Raw genomic sequence first — 26325 nt, forward strand, 5'->3', positions numbered from 1 at the left:
TAATATATATTAAAGCTTATTGTTTGAAACTACTCGAACCAGAGCCATGTGGAAATTACTGTTGCAGGATTAAACTCTCTGTTGCAATAGTAAGCATGGTAGAATTTAAGGTCTTTCATATAATTTGATATTTTAGCATCTGGCCATTAACTTGTTGTGGCATTTCACCCACATATTGTAAAATCCAGCTGATGAAGAGAGAGTGGGTTCTATAACAGATGGGTGATCTGCTCCACCAATGTTGATGGAACAACATCGCTCTAAAACAAACGCAGTATCCAGCCCGCCTCCAAACTGAATTTCCACAGTACTGTAGTCCTCTTGCTAATGTTCCCAAAATGAAGCTGGAGAAAAGCAATTGTGTCCTTGTGCTCAACATGTGGCAAAGCAGGAGAGAGCAAAAAAAACCCAGATCAAATCCTTCATCAGATTACCATTTTCTGGTAAACCAGTGAGCTTTAATGTTTCCTCTTTCCTCATCTTTTCTGATCCAGTTTATCCTGGAACAGAATTTGTCTCAAGCAGTCTCCTAGTTAATAATAAAGCCACTGTAAAATATCACTAGTTAACTTGTAATAAAAAAAAATCAAAATTTTAATGAGTTTAAACAAAGTCAAAAAGTGAGTCTTATTGCATCTTTAGCATCCAAAAGATATAATACTTACTAGCAAGGTTGGATAACTGTTGCCTTCAAGTTCCCCACCAGCCTGATTTGGATATGTAAATCACCATTGCTCTTGGCACTGGATTAAAACCCTGGAATTCCCTACCCAGTGCCATTGAGGGAGCACCATCACAAGGACCAGCAGTTCAGCAAGGCCACCCCCACTCTTTCAGAGCAACTAGAAATGGACAGCAAATGTAGCCTGCTAGCATTGCCTGAAAATAAATTGGTTCACGAAGCAATTACATTTCAGAGAAAATGGATTGAAGGGTAAATTAGGTAGTTGGGATAATTCTGTGATAACATGATAAGCTTTTTGGAACTAATGACCTTTTCCTCTTCTCGCTTTCCCTAAAAATAAATGGATGTGTCAGCCTTCTGCACACCAATTTGTCGGGGACTTGCAGCTCAGACCAATCCTGTCTTTATTCAGCATTGGATATATATACACTTTCCAGCCAGGGGTTCAGAAAAAGGGGGTGAAATCATGGGTAATGTTTTCCTTCCTTAACCCAAGGGTTCCATAGTCAATTGTACTACTTTAACCAGAGATCCCAGCTAAGGTCAACAAATCTAATAATCAAAAACTTAAACCTAACTAATCTGCATGCCTAAGGAACCACGATTATAAGTCTGCAGCATCAGGAGCAGCCTGATTCTTATCTTCTTAATGATGTGACAGAACAAGTTGTCAAATGCACCAAGTTGTTGAAAAATACATTCAAGTTACAATGAAGCAGTTTCTTCCGCCCAACGAATTATCATTCACCCAAAACGATTCCCTCAGGAGACTCCAGAAGAATTCGTTGTCAACTTTATGTCATCATGCAATTATGGACAGTGAATCACAACCAAAACAAAAGAATTCTCCGGCACCTCTGTACAAACACCAGGAATTTATTCATAGAGTTTACACATTTGACTCACTGATATTCCTCCAAAAATAAAATTTATGGTTTAAATAAAAAAGGCCACAGCAGTTCTAGAAGTTCATGATTTATATGTGTATGAATAACTTTTAAAAACCCACAATGAATCACTTCTTGTGGTTTTCAATAAGCTGTTTCACTGGGAGTCTGTAGCTTTTAACCTGCTCTCGGACTTCAGGCTTATGTTTTAAAGTAAAGACCAGTGCTCGTACTGTCCGGCGGTAGGAGATGTTGATCAGACGAGAACAGTGATGAAAAATCTCTCGCTCTATGTTTTCAGTCAGAGGGTCATCATGCTATAAAAATATTAAACAATGTATTTATAAATTTACAGTAAGTGGTAAAAACAGCAAGATCTGGACAAACTAATAATATGCCTTTAAATGCTAAAGCTACACATACCCACACAAAGTACCCTGAAATAGTGATTACTAGCTGTGAAATTTATTATGAGGTTCTACAGCACGGTACTGACTAGAAGTAATGCAACAAAGCAATTCTATACTTGTAGAAAGTGATCCTGCCTTAAAAAAAAGCAGTGATGCGGAAGACATGTTCATTCTAATTAAGGTTTTCCTCCCTCCCTTATTAGCTTCTTCAGTGATCTCAATTACAAGGAATCTCCCGGGATGTCTTTTGCAAATAGCAAGGATATGACTTGATTGGCCCAAGGACTGCCCTCAGTTCATCCAACCCATAAAACCCATGCTACAAGCTGGGAAATGACCATGGTGGAATTTTCCGGTTTATCGTAAAAACCAAACTGGTTCAACAAATGTTCTCCAGGGAAGGGAACATGCTGTCCTTACCCAATCTGGTCTGTATGTGACTCCAAAAAGAAGGACTTTAATTTACATATGACCACCGGATGCCTCAAAGGGCTTTACGTTAAGTGTAGTCATCGTTGTAGGAAATACGGCATCCAATTTGAACACGGCAAATTCCCAGAAACAGTAATGTGATAATCACCTGATCTGTTTTTGAGATGTTGATTTTTAAAAATTCTTTTATGGTCTACAAGTGTTGTGGGCAAGGCCAGCATTTGTTGTCTATCTCCAATTGCCTTTCCTGAAGAACATTAGATAAGCAGATGGGTTTTCACAAAGAATCCAGTAGTTTCATCATTACTGAGCCTTTTTCTTTATTGCAGACTTATTCAGACTAGTTCATTAACCCAATTTAAAAGCTGTTGTAGTGGGATTTGAACTCATGTTTCTGAAGCATTAGTCTGGGCTTCTTTCTTACTAGTCTGGTAACATTACTAATATGCTACCATTCTCCTCAATTGAGCCACAGCCGACACCAATACCATATTACTCAACTGACTCTTAATCTCTTCAGGGCAGCTAGGGTTGGTGAATAAATACTGGCCTGCCCAGAGCCCAAAAACAAAAAGCTCGGACCTTGCTGTTCCCTAAATTGAGGAAGCTATTGTGAAGCCCTTCGGCTAATGTGAAGCAGCCTTCAGACTGGTGCAGGGCCATGTCCCCACTGCACAACTGAACTATTCCACTTCTCACAACTGATGAATGGGCTGGAATGGAGTGGGACCCTACCATTCGGTTTCTATATTGCAATTTCTTTTATATAAGCAAAAACATTTTTCCAGTAAATTGATTTTTTTTTTTTTACAAAGAGAGAAAATTTAAGTCCCCAATTTACAATATACTATTAGAAATCCTGTTTTACTCTCTTTTAATGTGGAGAGTTTGATTTTAAAAATTACCTTCAGTTCCAAGGCTTCAGTTAACAGTCTGCGAGCATTACTCCTAAGACTCTCTGTTTTAGAATCACATCGCACCTCAATGGATGGTTTATTTCTATTTTCTTTTATGAAGGTTTTCCACGTTGTGTAAATGACTTGAGCAAGATCGGCCACCTCGGGATCTGAATTTTTACGCATCTTGTTTACCGTGTGCCCTAAGAAATGCATGAAAGTAGATTCAAATCATCACAAGTTAAAGCAGGATGCTATTACGAAGAAGGATGGCTGATTCTAATTAAAAATGAGCTATTGCTCACTGCAGGCAATCTCAACTATTGGGGCTTCCATAGCATTAGGATCACATTTTAACTTTTATTAATATGGAATCTTTGAGACAGAAGCGTATTTTTGTTTTGCCAATTACAGGACAGAAGAAAACTAGAGAAGCAGCAGCCATGGCTTCAAATTTTAACTATCAGACCTTTAACTTTGCTACAATCTAAATTGTTATGATGTGGCAGATGATGTGTGCTAGGTGGACCAAATCCATGAAGGAAACTTGGTTGCGCTAGCACAATGGTTTTGCAATTTGTATTTATCATGTGATACGTACACCCAACTCAGAAGTAATAAAATCTCTAAAGGACTTAAAAAATTAAAATATTTATTAACAAAATAAAAGGATGTCAAGCACATACATAAGACTACCATTACTACTACAATAACTCCTAAAATTCCTAATTAACCTGATTCCCAGTTACACTTCCTTTAAGACAACAGTTCAAAAATAGATCCAGCAAGTCCCTGGACAGTGGAATTCCAAATGGCTTTTCTCCAGCTTCAGTTTCAGTTGACAGCAGACTTATGCACAAATGCTGGAGACTTCATTAAGGCTATTTCACACACTCTGGTTAGATCTTACATGGCCTTCTCCTGACACATAGTCTTTCATTCTCCTTTATAATATGTAAATTCTATTGAACCATACATCTTTGAAACTGTATCTCCCTCATAACATAAAAGTTGTCACTATATATTGTCAGTAACATTTGGGAAAATAAACTCATTCCTAAACCTTACTTATCTGGCTAGTTATAAACAGACTAAAATCCTTTTGAAATCCAAATATCCCTTCACACCTTACATGCTAAGCCAGTATCCATGTTTACTCATTAGCATGTCAAGCATCTAGCTTCCTTTGATTTAAACTTGCAGTCTCCTTGACTCCAAATGAAATGAAAGCACACACAGACAGACCAAACTATACTTACCCCCATAAACCTATTTCACAATAGACCAGAAAAATATGAAAATCATTATACTTTCATGACAAAATGAAAGGGCAGAAAACATGAAATTTCATAACTGAAGCAGGACTCATTTCCATTACAGGGACTTCTATCCAGCAAAGAGACACCAACACCAAATACAGCACCCAAATACTGCCCTGGCTCAATTCATTAAACTTATCAAAAAACCAAAGATCAAATTTGGGATCTTGCTGACGAGCACAATTCAGCCACCAACCATGCAATACAGTTACTCTTTCATTCAGCTATGAACGAACTCCACAATAATCTTATTCTACATTGGTCACAACATATTTATTACCTTTTCAGTCATGTCACATGTTATTGCTGAATGATTTTGAGAACTTATTCTGTGCATCAAACTTGGACACACCAGTACATTGATCTGTCTGTTACTTTTCATCCTTTTGCCTGTTCTTCTTAAGACTTAAGTTGGACACTCAGGTCCCTTATGCTTCTCTCTGAACCTTATACATTTTCACACAGCAGGGTTTCACCTTTGCTTCTCTCTCCACAGATACTACCTGACCTGCCCTGCCCAGTATGTCCAGCATTTTTTTTATATTTCAGCATCCAAAAATTTTGCAACTCATTCCTATTTGTACTGATATTTCTTATTTGTTACTTTGTGCCATTTTTAACTGAAGTATTAAAAGGTCTTTAGCCTCACTGATCAATAACTTCTAACCAGAATATCAATTTCTGTTTGTATTTGTATCTGGAGCTCTTGTACATGTAGTTTTTGAAGACAGAATGCTTGGATATATCTCCCTTAGGGTGAGGGAAAACAGCGAGTGAAAATTAGAGGTATTCAAAACTATAATTCTTCCTCAGTTATGGCATTGTCAGCAGTGATAGAAAATCTGCCCCCCTCAGCTGATGAATCAGTACTCCTTCATGTTGAACACCACTTGGAGGAAGCATTGAGGGTGGCAATGGTGCAGAATGTGTGGGGGACTTCAATGTCCATCACCAAGAGTGGCTAAGGAGCACCACTACTGACTGAGCTGATCGAGTCCTAAAGGACATAGCTGCTAGACTGGGTCTGCAGCAGGCGGTGATGGAAACAATAAGAGGGAAAAACACACTTGACTTCATCCTCATCAACCTGCCTGCTGCAGATGCATCTGTCCATGACAGTATTAGTAGGAGTGACCACCTCACAGTCCTTGGGGAGATAAAGTCCTGTCTTCACGATGAGGATACCCTCCATCGTGTTGTGTGGCAATACCACTATGCTAAATGGGATAGATTTCAAAGACTGGGCAACCATGAGGCAGTGTGGGTCATCAGCAGCAGCAGAATTGTACTCAACACAATCTTTAACCTCATGGCTCAGCATAGCCCCCACTCTACCATTACTAACAAGCCAGGGGATCAACCCTGGTTCAATGAAAAGTGCAGGAAGGCATGCCAGGAGCACCACCAGGCATACCTAAAAATGAGGTGTCAACTTAGTGAAACTACAACACAAGACTACTTGTGTGCCAAATAGCATAAACAGCAAGTGATAGAGGGATAAGCGATTCCACAACCAATGGATAAGATCTAAGCTGCCACATCCTGCCACATCCAGCCGTGAATGGTGTTGGACAATTAAACAACAGACTGGAAGAGGAGGCTCCACAAATATCCCCATCCTCAACGATGGGGAAGCCCAGCTTGGCAGTGCAAAAGATAAGGCTGAAGCACTTGCTACAATCTTCAGCCAGAAATGCCAAGTAGCTGATCTATCGCAGCCTCCTCCAGAGGTCCCCAGCTCACAGATGCCAGTTTTCAGCCAATTTGATATCCTCCATGTGATATCAAAAATGGTTGAGGGCACTGGATACTGCAAAGGCAATGGGCTCTGACAATATTCTGGCAATAGTACTGAAGACTTGTGCTCTAGAATTTGCCACGCCCCTAGCTAAGTTGTTCCAGTACAGCTACAATGCTGGCATCTACCCAGCAATGTGAAAAAATGCCCAGGTATGTCCTGCACACAAAAAGGACAAATCCAACTCCGCCAATTACTGCCCCATCAGGATACTCTCCATCATCAGTAAAGTGATAGAAGGAGTCATCAACAGTGCTACCAAGCGGCACTTACTTAGCAAAAACCCGCTCACTGGCACTCAGTTTGCATTCCACCAGGGCCACTGAGCTCCTGACCTTAATACAGCCTTGGTTCAAACATGGACAAAAGAGATGTGCTTAAGAGGTGAGGCGAGAGTGACTGCCTTTAACATCAAAGCTGCATTTGACCAAATGTGGCATCAAGGAGCCCGAGCAAAACAGGAGTCAATGGGAATCGGGGGGAAACTCTGTGCTGGTTGTACCTAGCACAAAGGAATATGGCTGTGGTTGTTGGAGGTCAGTCATCTCAGCTCCAGAACATCACTGCAGGAGTTCCTCAGGGTAGCGTCCTAAACCCAACCATCTTCAGCTGCTTTATCAACGACCTTCCCTCCATCATAAGGTCAGAAGTGGGGATGTTCACTGATGATTGTGCAACGTTCAGCACTATTCGCGACTCCTCAGGCATTGAAGCAGTCCTGTTCAAATGCAGTAAGACCTGGACAACATCCAGGCTTGAGATGACAAGCGGCAAGTGACATACACGCCAAATAAATGGTGGGCAATGACCATCTCCAACAAGAGAGAATTTAACCATCGCCCCTTGACATTCAATGGCATTACCATCGTTGAATCCCACACTAACATCCTGGGGGTTACCACTGACCAGAAATGGAACCAGTCTAGCTATATAAATACTGTGGCTACAAGAGCAGGTCAGAGGCTAGAAATCTTGCAGTGAGTAACTCACCTCCTGACTCCCCGAAGTCTATCCATAATCTACATCCCACAAGTCAGGAGCGTAATGGAATACTCTTCACTTGCCTGGATGAGTGCAGCTCCAACAACACTCAAAACCATCCAGGACAAAGCAGCTTGCTTGATTGGCACCCTATCCACAAACATTCACTCACCCCACCACCAACGCACAGTAGCAGCATGTGTACCATCTACAAGATGCACTGCAGGAACTCACCAAGGCTCCTTATTCAGCATCTTCCAAACCCATGACCACTACCATCTAGAAAGACAAGGGCAGCAGATACATGCAGAACACCACCACCTGGAAGTTCTCCTCCAAGCTACTCACCATCCTGACTTGGAAATATATCACTGTTCCTTCACTGTCGCTGGGTCAAAAATCCTGGAATTAACAGCACTGTGGGTGTACCTACACCACATGGACTGAAGCGGTTCAAGATGGCCACTCACAACCACCTTGAGGACAGTTAGGGATGGGCAATAAATGCTGGTCCAGCCAGTGACATCCACATCCCGTAAACGAATTTTTAAAAATCCACTCATCCAATTTTGATCTCTCTACTGGTTCAGTGGGACGATCCACACTTCAAAATACTGGATTCAAAAGGCATGAGGAACAGAAGTGCAATTTTAGTAAGGTCATTAGAAAGCTATAAAAACAGAATTTAAGCCAATGTCACGATTTTAAAAGATTTTAGCAGAAGCAAAGTTTCAATCTTGAATGGAAGAATTGTCTAATTACAGTCTTTACCTATTTTAGTTGAGCACAATACTTCTTGTGATGGTATTTTCTTCTTTAGTTCAAGTAATGCTTCTATTAAATTTTCCTTTGTTTGATTAGGGAGCTCCAATATAGATTTATATCTCTTAATATCTTCAATCACCACAACCCTCTGTTTTGAGAATAAAAGACATTAGTTATGACTCAAACACTACTTGTAAATGTCAAAGCCATACTATGAATCTGTGGTGTTTAAGGTTTCGGAGAGGAATAAAAAGGGAGTATTTTACATTATAAAGGCTAGGACATTAAAGATTAAACTTGCAGAAATTTGAGCACTGACAAAAATGCAGATCATCTAAAATTGTATAAATTATCTAGTACCAGAATAACATGTACATTTGTTATGACCCCCACAAAGACTGCAAACTTTTAAAAATAGGTGAATTTCTTAAATGACCCAACAGAAAATAACCAAAAGACAAGATTTAACTTTTAAGAAGTTTTTACTGTAAGAAACTAAAAACAACATAATTCAAACATCAACTAAAAGCCAAACGGCACATCAGCTTAAAAAAAATGTAGATTTCTTTAATTTTACGCCGTGCTTCAGCCAAACGTTTGGATGAAAGGGTAGTCCAAAAGCTTGTCCCAACTCTCCCTCAAGTTTGATCACTCCTTGCCATGCCAAGTTGAATCTTCTAGTGTCGCCAACTGCTTCACCCCCACTAAGTTTTCCCAGATATGATCATCACCAGCTAGGGTCACCTCAATGAATCCCCCTCTCCTTCAGATCACAACAGTCCTGACAATCCAGAATTCCATAATTCCTACATCCAAAACCTTTAAATGGTTTAAATCGCTGAGGTAAATGTTTTTCCCCCCGTAGAGAGTTTTACTTCAGTTTCCCATCATTTCCTACAGAACAGAGAAGACCTGTTCCTGGGGGAGTTCCAATTTTCTGCTGCCTGCTTTGCAGCAGCAGCCTGTTCTTGTTCTGTGAGCTTCCGTGACAGGTGCTAGAGACTGTCACTCCACACCTCAGCGGGTTTCTATTTGACTTTCTCTCCCTTCTCAACTCTCATCACCATGGCAACATGACAATCTGAAGTCAAATAGGCATTTATTCGAACTGAGGTTTCTGTCAGGAATTCACCGAACCCCTTTCAGAACAATCTTACTCTGAGTTTTACTTTGTTTATATCTCTTTGTTAATATTATATAGGGACGTTTTAAAACACAATCATCTTTATAAAGTTCGGCATTCATGATAATTCCCCATGTTTTCAAACTACTGGACTATGGCATACGTATACAAGTTATATATCTGGCTATACAGAGTAACAAGGAAATGAGTTAGGTATCATGGCTCAGATCTTCCATTCTCCGGAGGGTTGTACCCTGGAAGATGCGCTGGGGAACTCCTTGGATGTCCCCATGTAAGGGCTCTGTGGGAATTGCTGTGGAAGTTTCAACTTCCATTGGACATTTACCCTGTGCCCGGAACCCTCTGAAGCTCCGATTTAAAGTCAGAGGGTTTGGATGGATCTGACTCACTTAGCAGAATAGTTACCCAGGAAAAGTTAGAAGGATTGAAACCAGGTCTAACTCCTGGGTAACTTTACTACTTGGCCCCCCGACTCCCCACAGGACAACCAACTATACTCCTCTGACTAACCCCCCATTCCCCCAACTACCTCCCAACCACCATTCTGACTACCCCGCTCCCACCGGCAGCCTGACCATCTGACTACACCCCCACCACTTGACCAACCTTCCACCCACCCCGCCCCTTCCTCACAACTACTCCTTCACTGCACCTTAAGTTTACGGAGGGTAGAATTTGGGAGGCCAGCCAGGAGTTCATTGGGATAGCTACATCTGAAGGTAACAAAGGCATGGGCAAGGATTTCAGTTAGCAGAGGAGTTTAGGCAGGAGAATTAGGAAATGTTAGGGAGGTGGAAATTGGCTGTCTTAGTGATGGCCCAGACATACGGTCAGAAGCTCATTTTGGGATCAAATATGACACCAAGGTTCAGCCTCAGACTGTTGCCAGGGAGAGAGAGATGGAGCTAGTAGCTAGGGAACAGAATGTGGAGCAGGGACCAAGATAATAGCTTCAGTTTTCCCAATGTTTAGTTTCTTTAATTCTCTGATGAGATGTGGGCATTGCTCACTAGGCCAGCATTTATTGTCCATCCATAATTGCCCTTGAGAAGGTGATGGGGAGCCACCCTCTTGAACCGCTGCAGGCCATTTGACGTAGGTACATCAACAATACTGTTAGGAAGACTGTTTCAGGATTTTGACCCAGTGGTGGTGAAGGAATGGCAACATAGTCGCAAGCCAGGATGGTGTGTGGCTTGGAGGGGAAATTGGAGGAGGTGGTGTTCCCATGCATCTGCTGCTCTTGTCCTTCGAGGTGGTAGAGGTCAAAGATTTAGAAGGTACTTTCTAAGGACCCTTGGTGAGTTCCTGCAGTGCATCTTGTAGATGGTACACACTGCTGCCACTGTTCATCAGTGGTGGAGGGAGTAAATGTTGTGAAAGGGGGTGCCGATTAAACGGGCTGCTTTGTCCTGATGGTGTCAAGCATCTTGAGTGTTGTTGGAGCTTCACTCATCTAGGCAAGCAGAGAGTATTTCATCATACTCCTGCCTTGTGCCTTGTAGAAGGTGGACGGGCTTTGGGGAGTTAGGAGACGAGTTACTCGCACAGAATTTCGAGCCTCTGACCTGCTCCTGTAGCCATAGTATTTATATGGCTGGTCTAGTTCAATTGCTGGTCAATGGTAACCCCCAGAATGTTGTTCATTTGTCTCTGGACGTCAAACAGTCCGACAATTTAGAGACAGTGAAGGGGTCAGGAGATGTGATGGGGAGGATAGCTGCATATCGTCTGCAGACATGTGGCAGCTGTTTTATGACTGGATGCCTGTGTCCTGTGGGGTTCCACAGGGATCGGTGTTGGGTCCCTTGCTGTTTGTGGTATACGTAAACGATTTAGACTTGAATATAGGAGGCTTGATCAATAAGTTCGTGGATGACACGAAAATTGGTGGGGTGGTAAACAGTGAAGATAGCTTTAGATGACAGGAGGATATAGATGGGTTGGTCAGATGGGCTGATCAGTGGTAAATGGAATTTAATCCAGATAAGTGTGAGATGATGCACTTGGGCAGGACAAACAAAGCACGGGAATACACAATGAATGGTAGGACCCTGGAAAGTACCGAGGATCAGAGGGACCTTGGTGTGCATGTCCACCGGTCCCTTAAGGCACCGGGACAGGTAGATAAGATGGTTAAGAAGGCATATGGGATACTTGCCTTTATTAGCCAAGGCATAGAATATAAGAGCAGGGAGGTTATGCTGGAATTGTATATAACGCTGGTTAGGCCACAGCTAGAGTATTGCGTGCAGTTCTGAAATCCACATTATAGGAAGGATGTGATTGCACTAGAGAGAGTGCAGAGGAGATTTACCAGGCTGTTGCCTGGGCTGGAGAGTTTTAGTTATGAGGATTGGATATACTGGGGTTATTTTCCCTGGAGCAGAGAAAATTGAGGGGGGACATGATTGAGGTGTATAAAATTATGAGGGGCATAGATAGGGTAGACAGGAAGGAACTTTTCCTCTTGGTGGAGGGATCAATAACCAGGGGGCATAGATTTAAGATAAGGGGCAGGAGGTTTAGAGGGGATGTGAAGAAGAATTTTTTCACCCAAAGGGGGTGGGAATCTGGAACTCACTGCCTGAAAGGGTGGTAGAGGCAGAAACCCTCATAACATTTAAGAAGTATTTGGATGTGCACTTGCGATACCATGGCATACAAGGCTATGGAACTAGTGCTGGAAAACGGGATTAGAATCGATAGGTACTTGTTTGAACGGTGCAGACTGATGGGCCAAAGGGCCTTTTTCTGTGCTGTAGACCTCTATGACTCTATGAGATGATGCCACTGAGAGACAGAACGTAAATGAGAAATAAGGATGGGGGCCTTTCGGGAACAGCAAAGCAGGAAGATCAGGCATTGCAGGGATATTTTTATTTGTTCATGGGGTGTGGGTTGCTGGCGAGGCCAGCATTTATTGCCCATCTCTAACTGCCCTTGTTCAGAGGGCATTTAAAAGTCAACCACATTGGTGTGGGTCTGGAGTCACATGTAGGCCAGACCAGGTAAGGGTGGCAGATTTCCTTCCCTCAAGGACATTAGTGAACCAGGTGGGTTTCTACAACAAACAGCAATGGTTTCATGGTCATCATTAGACATTTCAATTTACTTTTTTTATTGAATTTAAACTCCACCATCTGCCGTGGCGGGATTCAAACCCAGGTCGCCAGAGCATTACCCTAGGTCTCTGGAATACTAATCCAGCAACGATACCACTATGCCATCACCTCCTCCTGATTACATCCTTAACTATCTAATCAGAGCCGCCTTCTCTGGCTCTGATTAGATAGTTAAGAATGTAATCAGGTGAGAGCAGTCCAACCCAGCTGAATGACAGTGAGCGGCATTAGAGGAAGATGGTGTGGTGCCAAAGGCTGCAGACAGGTCCAGAAGGATGGGGATAGTTTACCTTTGTCACAGTCACATGGAATTTAATATGTGACTTTGATAAGAGCCATTTTCGTACTGTGACAGGAGCAGAAATCTGATTCAAATTGAAACATGGAATTCCAGGAAAGATGGGCACAGATTTGGGAGGCGACAAGACGTTTAAGGACTCTAATGAGGAAAGGGAGGTTGGAGATAGGGGCATAGATAAAAACAAAATACTGCGGATGCTGGAAATCTGAAATAAAAACAGAAAATGTTGGAAAAACTCAGCAAGTTTGACAGCATCTGTGGAGAGAGAAACAGAGTTTACGTTTCGAGCCCGTATGACTCTTCTTCAGAGCTAAAGAGAAGTACAAACGTGATTAAATTTATGCTGTTTAAGGGGGATGAAGGTGAAGCCGAATAGAAGGCCGGCGATAGGTGGGGGCTAAGGAGAGATTGACAAAGATGCCATGGATACAAGACAAAGGGAGTGTTAATGGGAGTGGTAAGGCCTTTCACCCACCTCCAGTATTCTCCCTCCATCTGGACCCCTCCCTCTGGCCCCTTACCAGCCCTGGATCTTTTCAATGAGAACTGTCGGCGTGACATCAGCCATCTCAATTTCTCTGCTCCTCTCACCCACTCTAACCAGTCTCCTTCTGAACTTGCTGCGTTCCGTTCTCTTCGGTCCAATCCTGACTTTGTTATCAAACCTGCCGACCAGGTTAATGTTGTTGTTGTCTGGTGTACTGACCTCTACCCTGCAGAGAGCACCAACTCTCAGACACTTCTTCCTACCTCCCTCTAGACCATGACCCCACCACTGAACATCAAGCCATTGTTTCCAGAACTGGCACTGACCTCACGTCCTCCACAGCTTCCAACTTCAGTCTCACAACCCCGGGCTTTTAACTCCTTCCCAAAATCCACAAACAGAGCTGTCCTGGTAGACTGATCATGCCAGCCTGTTCCTGCCCCATGGAACTCATTTCTTCCTATCTTGACTTCATCTCTCTCCCCTTGTCCAGTTTCTTCCCACCTACATCTATGATTTCTCTGATGCCCTACATCATATCAACAATTTCCAATTCCATGGCCCTAACCACCTCCTCTTCATCATGGACGTCCAATCCCTCTACACCTTCATCCCCCACCAGGATGGTCTTGGGGCTCTCCGCTTCTTCCTTGAACATAGGCCCGAACAATCCCCATCCACCACCACTCTCCTCCGTCTGACTGAACTTGTTCTCTCACTGAACAATTTCTCCTTAAACTTGTCTCACTTCCTCCAAATAAAAGGTGCGGCTAAGGGTACCCGCAAGGGCCCCGGTTATGCCGGTCTTGTTATGGGGTACGTGGAACATTCCTTGTTCCAGTCCTACTTGGGCCCCCTCCCACAACTCTTTGTTCGGTACATCGATGACTGTTTCGGTGTCGCTTCACGCTCTCGTCTGGACCTGGAAAAGTGTATTAATTTTGCTTCCAATTTCCACCCCTCTATCACCTTCGCATCGTCCATCTCCAACACTTCCCTTCTCTTCCTTGACCTCTCTGCCTCCATCCCTGGTGATAGGCTGTCCACAAATATTCATTACAAGCCTACCGACTCCCACAGCTACCTCGACTACAGCTCCTCACACTCCACTCCCTGTAAGGACTCCATTCCATTCTCTCAGTTCCTTTGCCTCCATTGCATCTGTTCTGATGATCCCATGTTCCAAAACTGTGCTTCTGACATGTCTTCCTTAACCAAGATTTCCCACCTGCTGTGGTAGACAGGGTCCTCAACCATGTCTGACCCATCTCCCACGCCTCTGCCCTCACACCTACTCTTCCTTCCCAGAACCATGATAGGGTCCCCTTGTCCTCACTTTTCACCCCACCAGCCTCCACATTCAAAGGATCATCCTCCGTCATTTCCCCCAACTCCAGCATGATGCCACCACCAAACACATCTTCTCCCCCCTCCCCACCCCGTCAGCATTGTGTAGGGACCGTTCCCTCTGGGACACCATGGTCCGCTCCTCCATCACCCCCAACACCTCATCTCTTTCCCATGCGATTGCAGAAGGAGAAACTCCTGCTCCTTTAGCTCCTCCATCCTCACCGTCCAAGGGCCCAAACACTCCTTTCAGGTGAAGCAGTGCTTCACTTGCACCTCCTTCAACTTAGTCTATTGCATTCTCTGCTCCCAATGCAGTCTCCTCTACATTAGAGAGACCAAACACAGGCTGGGTGACCGCTTTACGGAACACCTTCGGTCTGTCTGCAAGAATGACCCAGACCTTCCTGTCGCTTGCCATTTCAACACTCCACCCTGCTCTCATGCCCACATGTCTGTCCTTGGCCTGCTGCAATGTTCCAGTGAAGCCCAAGGTAAGCTGGAGAAACAGCACCTCATCTGCCGATTAGGCACTTTACAGCCTTCCAGGCTTAACATTGAGTTCAACAACTTCAGACCACGAACTCTCTCTTCTATCTTCACCCCTTTTTAAAAAAATTTTTTATTAATGCAATTTTATTTTTAGTAATTTATTCATTGTTTTATCCTGTTTTCTATCCTTTTTCCCCAACCCACTTCCTAAAGGGCCAAGTTCCATGTTGTTCTTTCACAGAGTGCTTACCCTTATTCTGCTATTAACAGATTCTGCTTTCTTACCTTCATGCTGCTATCAGCACCTTCTTTAGCCCTTACCACTATCATCAACATTCCCTTTGTCTTTTTGTCCCTGACATATTTGTTAATCTCTCCTTAGCCCCCACCTATTGCTGACCTCTATCTGCACAACCCCCCTTTAAACAATATACATTTGAACATAAGAAATAGGAGTAGGCCATTCAGCCCCTCGAGCCTGCCTCGCCATTCAATAAGATCATGACTGATCTGCCCCAGGCCTCAACTCCTCTTTCGTGTCAGCTCCTCATAGCCCTCTACTTCCCAATATTTCAAAAATCTATCTATCTCCTCTTTAAATACTTTCAGTGATCTAGCCTCCACAACTCTCTGGGGTAGAGAATGCCAGACATTCACTACCCTCTGAGAAAAGAAATTCTTTCACATCTCAGGTTTAAATGAGTGTCCCCTTATTCTGTAAATACGTCCCGTGGTTCGAGATTCCCCCACAAGTGGAAACATCTTCTCAACAGCTACCCTGTCAAATCCCCTCACAATCTTGTATGTTTCAATAAGGCCACCCCTCATTCTTCTAAACTCTAATGAATAAAGGCCTAACCTGTTTAGTCATTCTTGCTAAGTCAACCCCTTCATCCCAGGAATCAGCCTAGTGAATCTCTTGTGAACTGCCTCCAATGCCAGTATATCATTTCTTAAATATGGGGACCAAAACTGTACACAGTACTCCAGGTGCCGCCTCACCAACACCCTATACAGTTGTAACAAGGCTTCCCTATTTTTAAACTCCAACCCCCTAGCAATGAAGGCCAAAATCCCATTTGCCTTCTTAATTACTAGCTCTACGTGCGTGCTAACGTTTTGTGTTTCATGCACAAGAAAACCCAGATCCCTCTGTGCTGCACTTTTTAAGGAGCCTCTCTCCATTTAAATAATAGTTTGCCTTTTGATTTTTCCTATCAAAGTGCATGACCTCTTACTTTCCTACATTAAACTCCATCTGCCAAGTTTATGCCCACTCACTCAACCTATCTATATTCGCTTGCAGAATCCTTATGTCCTCTTCATAACATGCCCTCCCACCTATTTTTGTATTATCAACACTCTGTCCCCTCTTCCGAGTCGTTAATATATAGATAGTAAATAATTAAGGCCCTAGGACTGATCTGGCACTCCACTAGTTATTTCTTTCCAACCTGAAAAAGACCCATTAATCCCGACTCTCTATCTTCTGTATGCTAACCAATCCATGCAAATACATTACCCCCAATACCGTGAGCTCCTATCTTGTGCAATAACCTTTTATGTGGCACCCTATTGAATGCCTTTTGGAAATCCAAATACACTACATCTACCGGTTCCCATTTATCAACTCTGCTTGTTATATCCTCAAAGAACTCTAGGAAATTTGTCAAATATGATTTCCCTTTCACAAGACCATTTTGACTCTGATTGCGTTAAGCTTTTCTAAATGTCCTGCTATTTCTTCCTTATTAATGCACTATAGCATTTTCCCAGCTACAGATGTTAGACTGACTGGCCTATAGATTCCTGCTTTTCGTCTCCCTCTCTTCTTGAACAGGGGTATCACTTTAGCGGTTTTCCAATCCGCTGGCACCCTTCCGGAATCCAGTGAGTTCTGAAATATTTTGACCAATGCCTCCATTATCTCTGTAGCCACTTCCTTTAAAACCCTTGGATGCAGGCCATCAGGTCCTAGCGGCTTGTCTGCCTTTAGTCCCATTATTTTGACAAGTACTTTGTCCCTTGTGATAGAATCTGTTACAAGCTCTTTCCTCCCATTAGCTCCTTGCTTATCTGATATCTTTGGGACTTTTATAGTGTCTTCCACTATGAGGACCAATGCAAAGTGTTGGTTTAAATTATCTGCCATTTCCCAGTTACTCGTTATCACTTCTTCAGTCGCATCCTTCAAGGGTCCCACGCTCACTTTAGCCACTCTCTCTTTTTATATGCCCGTAGAAGCTCTTGCTGTTTGTTTTTATATTTATTTCCAATTTAATTTCATAATCAATTTTCTCCTTCTTTATTAGCTTTTTAGTCATCCGCTGCTGGCTCCTAAAAAATTCCCAGTCCTCTGGCCTGTCACTAGTTTTTGCCACTTTGTATGCCTTAGTTTTTGATTGGATACTCTCCCTGACCACCTTTGTTAACCAAGGGTGGTTCATCCTTCTCATAGAGTCCTTCTTTTTGATTGGGATAAATTTTTGCTGAGCGTTATGAAATATCTGCTTAACTGTCTGTCACTGTTCAACCACTGACTTTCCCCTTAGTCTATTTTCCCAGCCCGCTTTAGACAACTCTTTCTTCATACCTCTGTAATTGCCCTTATTTAAAGTTGAGGATACTGCTTTGAGACCCAAGTTGCTCACCCTCAAACTGAATTCTACCATGTTTTGATCGTTACCACCTAGAGGATCCTTAACTATGATATCTCTTATTAATCCCACCTCATTAAACATTACTAGATCTAAAATAGCCTGTTCCCATAGAAGTTCTGCAGCATATTGCTCTAAGAAACACTCCCTGATCAACTCTACAAATTTGTCTTCTATGCTAACCCTGTCAATCTGATTTGTCCAGTCACTATGCAGATTAAAATCATCCATGACAATTGTTACACTATTCTTACACGCCTCCATTATTTCCAATTTATACTTTGTCCTAATAAGGCAACTTTTCCAGGGCCGATAGACCACTCCCATCCGTGACTTCTTCCCCTTGCTATTCCTTATTTCCACCCAAACTGATTCCACATCATGATCTACTACACCTACATCATTACTGAGTTCCCAGTCTTGGCAACCCTGCAACCATGCAACCTGTATTAGCTATCAAACCATATTCATTTATTTCTATTTGTGCTGTCAACTCATCTATCTTGTTACAAATGCTACATGCAATCAGATAAAGAACCTTAAGCTTTGACTTTTTACGTTTATTACTCATTCTGGTTCTAATTTCTGCTGTACTCTTCTGCTTATATTTTCTGCCCCTTCCTGTCACACTTTATCATTCACCTCTTCACTACCCTGCACCTCTGCTCTCTCATTTCTTTTTTAATTTTTTAAACTTCTCTTCAATTTCCTTCAATATAAATTTCATCACGTTTCTACTCTTTAGCTCTGAAGAAGAATCATATGGACTTGAAATGTTACTCTGTTTCTCTCTCTCCACAGACACTGTCAGACCTGCTGAGTTTTTCCAGCATTTTCTGTTTTTATTTATTATTATTGGAGACAGGGGCGGTAGCCTGCAAGGATGTTTTGCATGCTGTAGAAAATACATTGATCTGCAACTGAAATTAACTCTTGAATAACACGTCTCTCTTTGATCCTCAAAAACATACCAACACAGAGGAATCTTTTAGAATAATATATTATAAAAACAGAAAATGCTGGGAAAACTCAGCAGGTCTGACAGCATCTGTGGAGAGAGACAGAGATAACTTTCCGAGTCCGTATGAACCTTCTTCAGAGCGGAATCTTTTGACTGGCCACCAATGGTTTAATTCTCTTCCTCCTTCACACCAACAGGCTCACAAAGAAAACAAAGTATAGAGCGATCAACCTGCGATCAGCCTAAACAATTCTGAATTCTTTATAAAAAAAAAGCCAGATGTTAAACAATTTTAGACCATGAACTCTCACCTCCATCCCCACCCCCTTTCCGATCTCCCCCTTTATTTTCCAATAATTTATATAGATTTTTCCTATCCCACCTATTTCCATTATTTTTAAATGTATTTCCATCCATTGTTTTATCTCTACCTTTTAGCCTATTTCGATCCCTTCACCCCCACCCCACCCCCACTATCTGTACCTCTTTTGAGTACAAACACATTTCCATCTGTTTTCAGATGAAGTTATATTGTTTCATAGTTTGCCATTGTGAAATTTGAACTCTTGATCTTAGGGTTACAAGCCCAGTACCATAACCACTTGGCCATTTAGGCCAAGCCCCACTATCTGTACCTTGCTTGTCCTGCTTTCTACCCTTAATTAGCACATTCCTTAGATAATATCACCACCTTCAACACCTCTTTGTCCTTTTGTGTGACATCTTTTGGTTATCTCCACCTATCACTGGCCCTCTAAACAGCTCTACCTGTCCCACCACCACACCCCACCCCCTTAAACCAGCTTATATTTCACCTCTTCTATTTTTACTTAGTTCTGTTGAAGAGGCATAGGGACTGGAAACATTAACTGTGTCCCTCTCCGCAGATGCTGTCAGACCTGCTGAGTTTTTCCAGCTGTTTTTGTTTTGGATTTCCAGCATCCGCAGTTTTTTTTTGCTTTTATTTTAGCCAGATGTTAAACCTCGGCCTTCTGGAAACCGGGACTGTACCTTTAAAGACTCGAGAGTGACCTGGCGGTAAACCTTGGGTCGCGGTACCGCTGAAGCCCCGGCGTTGCCCTTTACCAAGAAACGCTCCATCGGCCAATCACGGGCGCCTCACATCCGGGGACTCACACCTTTCCCTCCCCACTGCATTCTGGGAGCCGTATGTGTTCCTGCCGCCACGCAACAACTACAAATCCCAGATAAAAGCAAACTACATATCCCAGCCTTCCTTACGCCAGACCGGTCAGCAGCTTCCGATGATTTTTTTTCATTTTTTTTTAAAAAGAAATCTATAAGCAACACAAGTTTCACGGCAAGCCTTGGGATTTTAACTCCATGCGATCTTATCTAAAGGAGAACTAGATTTAAAAAAAAGACTGACAATAAAAAAATGAGGTCACTGAAGAGGGGCGCATGCGCGGTGAGGTAAGGGGAGGAAGCAGCTGTGGGATCATAACAAACAGACGGAAGATGGCGGAGGCAGCTGGAGGTGGTACTGCTGTCGTTAGTCTTGCTCTATGCTTAGGATTCACCTTATGTTCCTCCTTCACCCCATCACTTGCTTCCGATGCCTTCGAGGCGGTTCTGGGCGACACAGCATCGTGTCAAAGAAGTTGTGAGATGACCTACAGCCTGCACACTTACCCGAAGGTAGGGCTGACTGACTGGCTGGCCGGCCGGCTAGGCAAGGTAGGGCAGGCTGGGCGGTAGCAGGCAGTAGCCGAAGCCTGTCTGTTTATTTTTGAAGTCTGTCATCGTGTTTCTTGTTTTAATTACTAGCCTGCTTGGGTTTTATTTTAACGATGCTGACTGCTTCTGTGATCCAAATAATTAAAACCCACATTCTGTTTAAAACAGTTTGCCCAAGCAGAGAGTTTGACGGACCCCATAGAATTTTTTTTTCAATGCTCAAAATACGATGTTGGGTGCACAGAGAAGTAATTAACCCAAGTATGATCAGGGAAACTCATGAAAGCGGGGCAGGAGTAGTTTTTAACTAATCTGAACATTAAAATCTCTCATTTACATACAAAAAGCTCTCGTTATAGTTTTTATTTCTGCTTTGCTACGCTGACAATTGCTTTATGGTTGGCAGTTTTATTCGGGAATAAATGTTTTCGATGTGGGTTATTGTATATATAGATATAATATATAGAACAATTTTGATATGTAACAGCCAGTGTTTTCCTATGTGGTACATATCTTTAGCAGCTTTGTGGATGTGTACGTGTGAATCCCATGCACTCATGACATTGATATATGTTTAGTGTATGTCATTTTTATATTTTAATCTGAAATAAAGTAATTTTATTTCCTTTGAAGTTATGAAAATAACAAAAGATAAGTGCAAAAAATTGTCTCCTTGTCCAGTCAACAGTGTGATATTGAACAGTTTGCAATATCTCTGGGAAGAGTCAAAATTTTTGCATTATGAGCTATCGGTCGATGTCTGGATTACATCGTCCTGCAAGTTATTTTTATGAGCCAGCCAAACTACTAATAAAAGGGGCAAATAACAATTCAATACTTTCAGCAACTTATTGAAATTCTGAGTCAATTAGTGTAATTACTTTCTAGTGCTCGGTGATAGATTTGTGGTTTGGTTGGTTATGTTCTAGACTACACTTTGTGTTTAAATTATTTGGATTTAGAAATTGGGGTATAACCCTGCAGAGTGAGTACATGCCATACTTTGAGAAACTTTGCTTGTAAGCATTTCTCGAGCTTGATTTGGATACTTTTTAAAAAATATATTGTTGGGTTTAAGTGCGTATTAAACTCATAGTTGAGTTTAGGGAGAAGGCATGTGTCATGGCTATGATTAAATATTGATATCCTTGTATAAAGCTAGCCAAACAAGTTGTCAAGTATTGTATTTATATTGTGTATTTTAAAGGTAAATGTTGAAATTTGTAGTAGTTTAAGAAAATTGATGCTAGGTTGTGACATTGATATCATTGTGATGTCATAATATTTTTATTGAGAAATCTAGGTGAAGGACCAAGACCCATAGTTGAACCTTCTCAAAAATAAGTCATTCACTTCATTTGCAATGAAATTCTGGACCAAAAATAAACTGTAAATCCAAAATTTTCTAGCTTCAAAATAGTTTGGCTGATATATTTGTAAGGACCAAATTAAGATTAAATGCTTGCTTTTTGTTTAGTATAATAAAAAGTTGATGTGCGTCATTAGTTGCATTCAGTGTTACCTTCCCCAATATAACATTTTTTGTTCTGTATCATTTAAGGTGAATATTTCACTAGCTCTTATTTTATGAGATATTTATTTATTATGAGATATTTTTGGCAAATGTAGAGCATCATTCCGTACACCACTTGGTTCTCAACGACAAATAAAATGATTCATTTCCCTGGCTGTTTGGTCCAATTCTGACTGATTCACTTTTAAAGTTGAGCAAATGATTGGAACATCATTCAGTGAGTAGGTGAAGTCCTTGCATTGAACAAAAAGCTTGTTTCACGTGGCACACCTTGAATGTTGAAGTTTTCAGATTTAACAGCAATTTTAGATTTTTTTTGTGGCAGTCTTGAAATCAGAGAACTTGGAAGTATGATTTGACACATTTGGTAGGGGTGGTGGGTAAGGCCAGAAGATGGATAAACACTATTAGGTAATGCCAAATTTGAGTTTACAAACCTTGTAAATAGTGGGAGTAAGGGAATATGGAAAGCTTCAAGGTCCTAGGAAGCAAAAATGTTCCTTTTACTGAAATGGTAAGTTGCAACTAGAAGGAAGTGTATTTGGTGACTGGAAATAGGATTTTAAAATCCCTCCTATTTTAATTTCTCCACACTAGTATGATAAAAGGGGGCAAAAGTGAAATTTTGCAGCTGCTGAAAGCCTGAAGATAAACCGAAAAAGCTGAAAACAATAAGCAGATCAGGCAGCACCTTAGAAGAAGTCATTTAAAGTTTCTGGTCTTAGACCCTTAATCAGGACTGAGATAAAAGACAACAATTGAGACAGTCTTAAAAGCTTCAATGCCCATAGTATGGAGGAAGCAGAGCTTCTAAAGTAAGTGACATATTGCATAATTAACCATTAGTTTTAATACAGCGAGATGGCAACCTCCCTGACTTCCCACAATGTTTTCGTACAATCTTGCTTCCACATTTGGAGTAGGTGGGAATATTGAAATGTTTACCTTTCAAAATGTTTCTCTTTAGTTCTGAAGAAGAGTCACACGGACTTGAAACATTAACTTTATCTCTCCACAGATTCTGTCAGAACTGCTGAGTTTTTCCAGCAATTTTTGTTTTTGTTTCAGATTTCCAGCATCCACAGTATTTTGCTTTTATATCTGTAATGGGAACTGCTAGAGGAAGTTTGATTTCTTCATACTCCCTTATAACTAATTATGCATCCACAATGAACTTGACTGAACTTTTGTGAGGCCATAAGCTTGAGTAATTTGAAATTACTACCAATTACATGCAGAGCTGTAAAATGTACAATAGGAGTGCACAATGTTTTTGTCTACTTTTAGCACAATTTCTTGATTTTCGAAGCTCCATGTAAACCAGGAGAACTCTGGCTTCAGTGTTCGGTCTCTCTGGTTTGATCCTGGTTTGTGTTGAATTAGCTAATTTTAGTCAGGGTGATGATTGGGGAGAGGCTACAATTGTTCTCCGCCCTATAAGCAAAGAGGCTGGAGGTTGAATTAGTCAGAGTTTCTGTTCCATCTCAAATTTTGTGATTCAAATGTGGGGATGTGTGTGTGGTCATGCTGTCTAGGATCATGTCAAGGACTATGGGGGACAGGCAGAAAAATTCAGTTAGGGTGATAATCACATCAACCATGGTTTTGAATGGTGCAACAGGCTCGATGGTCCAAATGGCATACTCTTCTATTTCTTATGGATTAAGATATATACCTTGGATGAGGTACAGGGATAATGCTGATGTGCATGAAATCATACACTTGCATAAATGGCTTCAGGGAAGGAGGGGAGGAAGCGTGTGAATTTTGTTTTAAAGATCACTCAACTCTGAACGGCACTGATTTCTGGCAGCTGACAGGCATTCGCAGTGTGGTATCTCACTAGTCATAGCCTGCCAACATGCGAATGACCCATTTATGCCTTCTGTTTTCTGCCTGTTAACCAATCCTTACTCCAAAACGAGAAGCTTTCATTGCCTGGTGGAACAAAGCTTTTTTTTTCAAGTCACCAGGGCCATCTATAGACCAAGGTCATATGGGCAAAATACCCTTTGCTCACAGGGCTGTGTTTCTCCTCTTAAGGATGACACTTGTCATCTGTCAACACTGGGAAGAACATTTTTACAACAACCCCTCAACCATGAATCCAGAGTGGTGGCTGATAATCTCCAGGCTATCCCCCAGTATCCTGAGTTAGAATCACCATCGACAGGAGAGTTGCAGCAAGCAATCAAACGGATGAAAAACAATAAAAGCTGTGGCCCTGATGGTATTCCAACTGAGGTCTTCAAAGTTACTAAACTTTTGTTGACATGAAGACTCCATGCACTCATCCTACACATTTGGGAGGAAAAGCAGACACCCCCCCCCCCCCCCCCCCCACCACCACCACCACCACCACCACCACCACCACCACCACCACCACCACCACCACCACCACCACCTCCACCACCACCACCACCACCACCACCACCACCACCTCCACCTCCACCACAACTTCAGGAATGTGACAATTTTAACTACAAGAATGAAGATTAAATCATGCTGTAGAAACTATCAAGTCAATTCCCTCTTGCCCATTGCAGGGAAAATCCTGACACATTCTCCTGAATTGCATACTTCCCCTGGTTGAGGAAATCCTCCCAGAGACAGTGTGGTTTTAAACCTTCTGGAGGAGCCTCCGATGTGCTCTTTGCCAGACAAATCCAAGAAAAATGTCAAGAACAACAGGAATTCTTCATTGTTTTTATCAACCTGACCAAAGCATTTGATTCAGTAATTTGCGAGGCTCTATGGATTGTGCTCCAAAGATTTGAATGTCCAAAAAACTTCATCACAATCCTGTAATTGCTTCATGATTACTACAACTGCCTTGAGTGATAGATCTGAAACAGCCCCCTTCAAAATCTGGACAAATGAGGCTGTCTGATAGCCCCCATACTATTTACAATGTACCTGAAAGTGGCAAGTCACTGCCAAAGATCAACTGTCTCTGGTGTCAGCGTTAAATACCACCTAAATGGAAAACTCTTAACCACAGATGCCTCTGCCAAAACAAAACTGACCATTACAGATGTATATGATCTACAGTGTGCGGATGACTGCAGTGTCATTGCCCACTGTACTCTGCAGATTTGCAAGCCACCCTCAATCTCTTTAATTCAGCATACAAGAGACTGCCTTGAATGTTGCTGAAACAAAACTCGTATATCAACCCACACCTGGTCAGTCAAGTATTCCACCTCCCATATGTTGAGGGAGAAACACTGGAATGTGTTGAGCAATTCCCACACCTTCGCAGACACCTCTCTCAAAAGGCCAGTGTTGACGAAGAGATCCAACATTTGTATCAACTCTGTCTTCTACAAACTATGGCAACAAGTGTTTGACAACAAAAGACCTCCTAGTCAACAAAAGTCCTAGTGTACACCTGATCTGGATTGTGTATCAGGGACCATTGAGCACTAGAGAAATTTCACCAGTATTTTCTCCGTTGCATCCTCTTTAATAATGGGAGGACTATTGAATGATTACTAGTGCCTTTGAAGCCAGCTCCACAAGCATTTAAGGCAAAACTCCTACAAAATCAACTTTGGATTGCACACTGTCTGGGTGGCCAAAAAGCATCAAGCTGGTCCCATTTCCTCAACTCAATGGCTAACATTCCAGGGGAGGGCAAAGAAAATGCTTCAAAGACACAAGTTCTCCTTAAAGTGTGGCAGTATTAACATTAATGACCGGGAGGAGATTATTCAAAATGGCAACAACTTGTTCATCAGGCTGCATTATGCTTTTGAGTCATAATGTCTACATGATGAGGCAGAGCGGCAACAGGAAAAGGAAACAAACCCTGCACTCCAGATACTACTACTGCTGGGACGTCCTGTGCCATGTGCTCAAAGATATGTGAACAAGTCGATTTAGATCCAGTCACATGAAGACCCGTGCCAGAAACTCTAATCCCTGAGTAGATGTCACCCATAAATCAAGGCACAGTCAACTCTTCTTCCAAGTATCCATCATTTGCATAAACTTGAATTGCGAACAGTCAAGTTTTTTAGCCCTGGAGGATATTGGCTAAACCCAGTCATTTTTTAAACTGACATCCACAAACTTTTAGAGGACACTGGATTCCAATTGAGTATGGATAGTGGATAATTTCCTTTTCCTAACTGCAGGCTGTTGTTGACCTGTCCGACACTTTCACTCCATACAAACTAGGGATTAAACCTGGGGTTGTTTAATCTGTTTTTTCCAATAATATGACAGGCCGTACATTTTTCTACAAAGCTATTGGGATAGCTGTCAGTAGGGCTGCATTTCTTTGACCGCTTTTCTTTCAAGTTCCTATTTTACCCATGGAGTCATTTATAAAAGTCTTAATGTTTTTGGAAATCTAGAGTATATGACAATTTTTTTCTGTAACACTTTATCAATAGTAATCT

General features: G+C 41.9%; 2 protein-coding genes across 2 annotated transcripts in view; one reads left to right on the forward strand and one right to left on the reverse strand.

Annotated features, from left to right (window-relative positions):
• Positions 1 to 1545: 1545 nt before the first annotated feature.
• On the reverse strand, positions 1546 to 19838 carry tceanc2 (transcription elongation factor A (SII) N-terminal and central domain containing 2). The gene is made up of 4 exons (XM_041208947.1): positions 19699 to 19838; positions 8180 to 8321; positions 3320 to 3513; positions 1546 to 1889 (listed from the first exon to the last, which is right to left on the reverse strand). Exons 1-4 carry the CDS (start codon positions 19786 to 19788, stop codon positions 1701 to 1703), a joined length of 615 nt encoding a protein of 204 aa, XP_041064881.1. The 5' UTR covers positions 19789 to 19838; the 3' UTR covers positions 1546 to 1700.
• Positions 19839 to 20121: 283 nt separating this feature from the next.
• Positions 20122 to 26325, forward strand: part of tmem59 (transmembrane protein 59) — a 34427-nt gene continuing 28223 nt past the window's right edge. The window contains exon 1 of the mRNA XM_041208791.1: positions 20122 to 20346. Within this exon, the coding sequence (XP_041064725.1) occupies positions 20167 to 20346 (180 nt within the window). The 5' untranslated portion in view covers positions 20122 to 20166. The remainder of the gene's footprint in view (positions 20347 to 26325) is intronic.

Source organism: Carcharodon carcharias, chromosome 16 (assembly GCF_017639515.1).
Source record: "Carcharodon carcharias isolate sCarCar2 chromosome 16, sCarCar2.pri, whole genome shotgun sequence".
In the NCBI taxonomy this organism is placed as follows: domain Eukaryota; kingdom Metazoa; phylum Chordata; class Chondrichthyes; order Lamniformes; family Lamnidae; genus Carcharodon; species Carcharodon carcharias.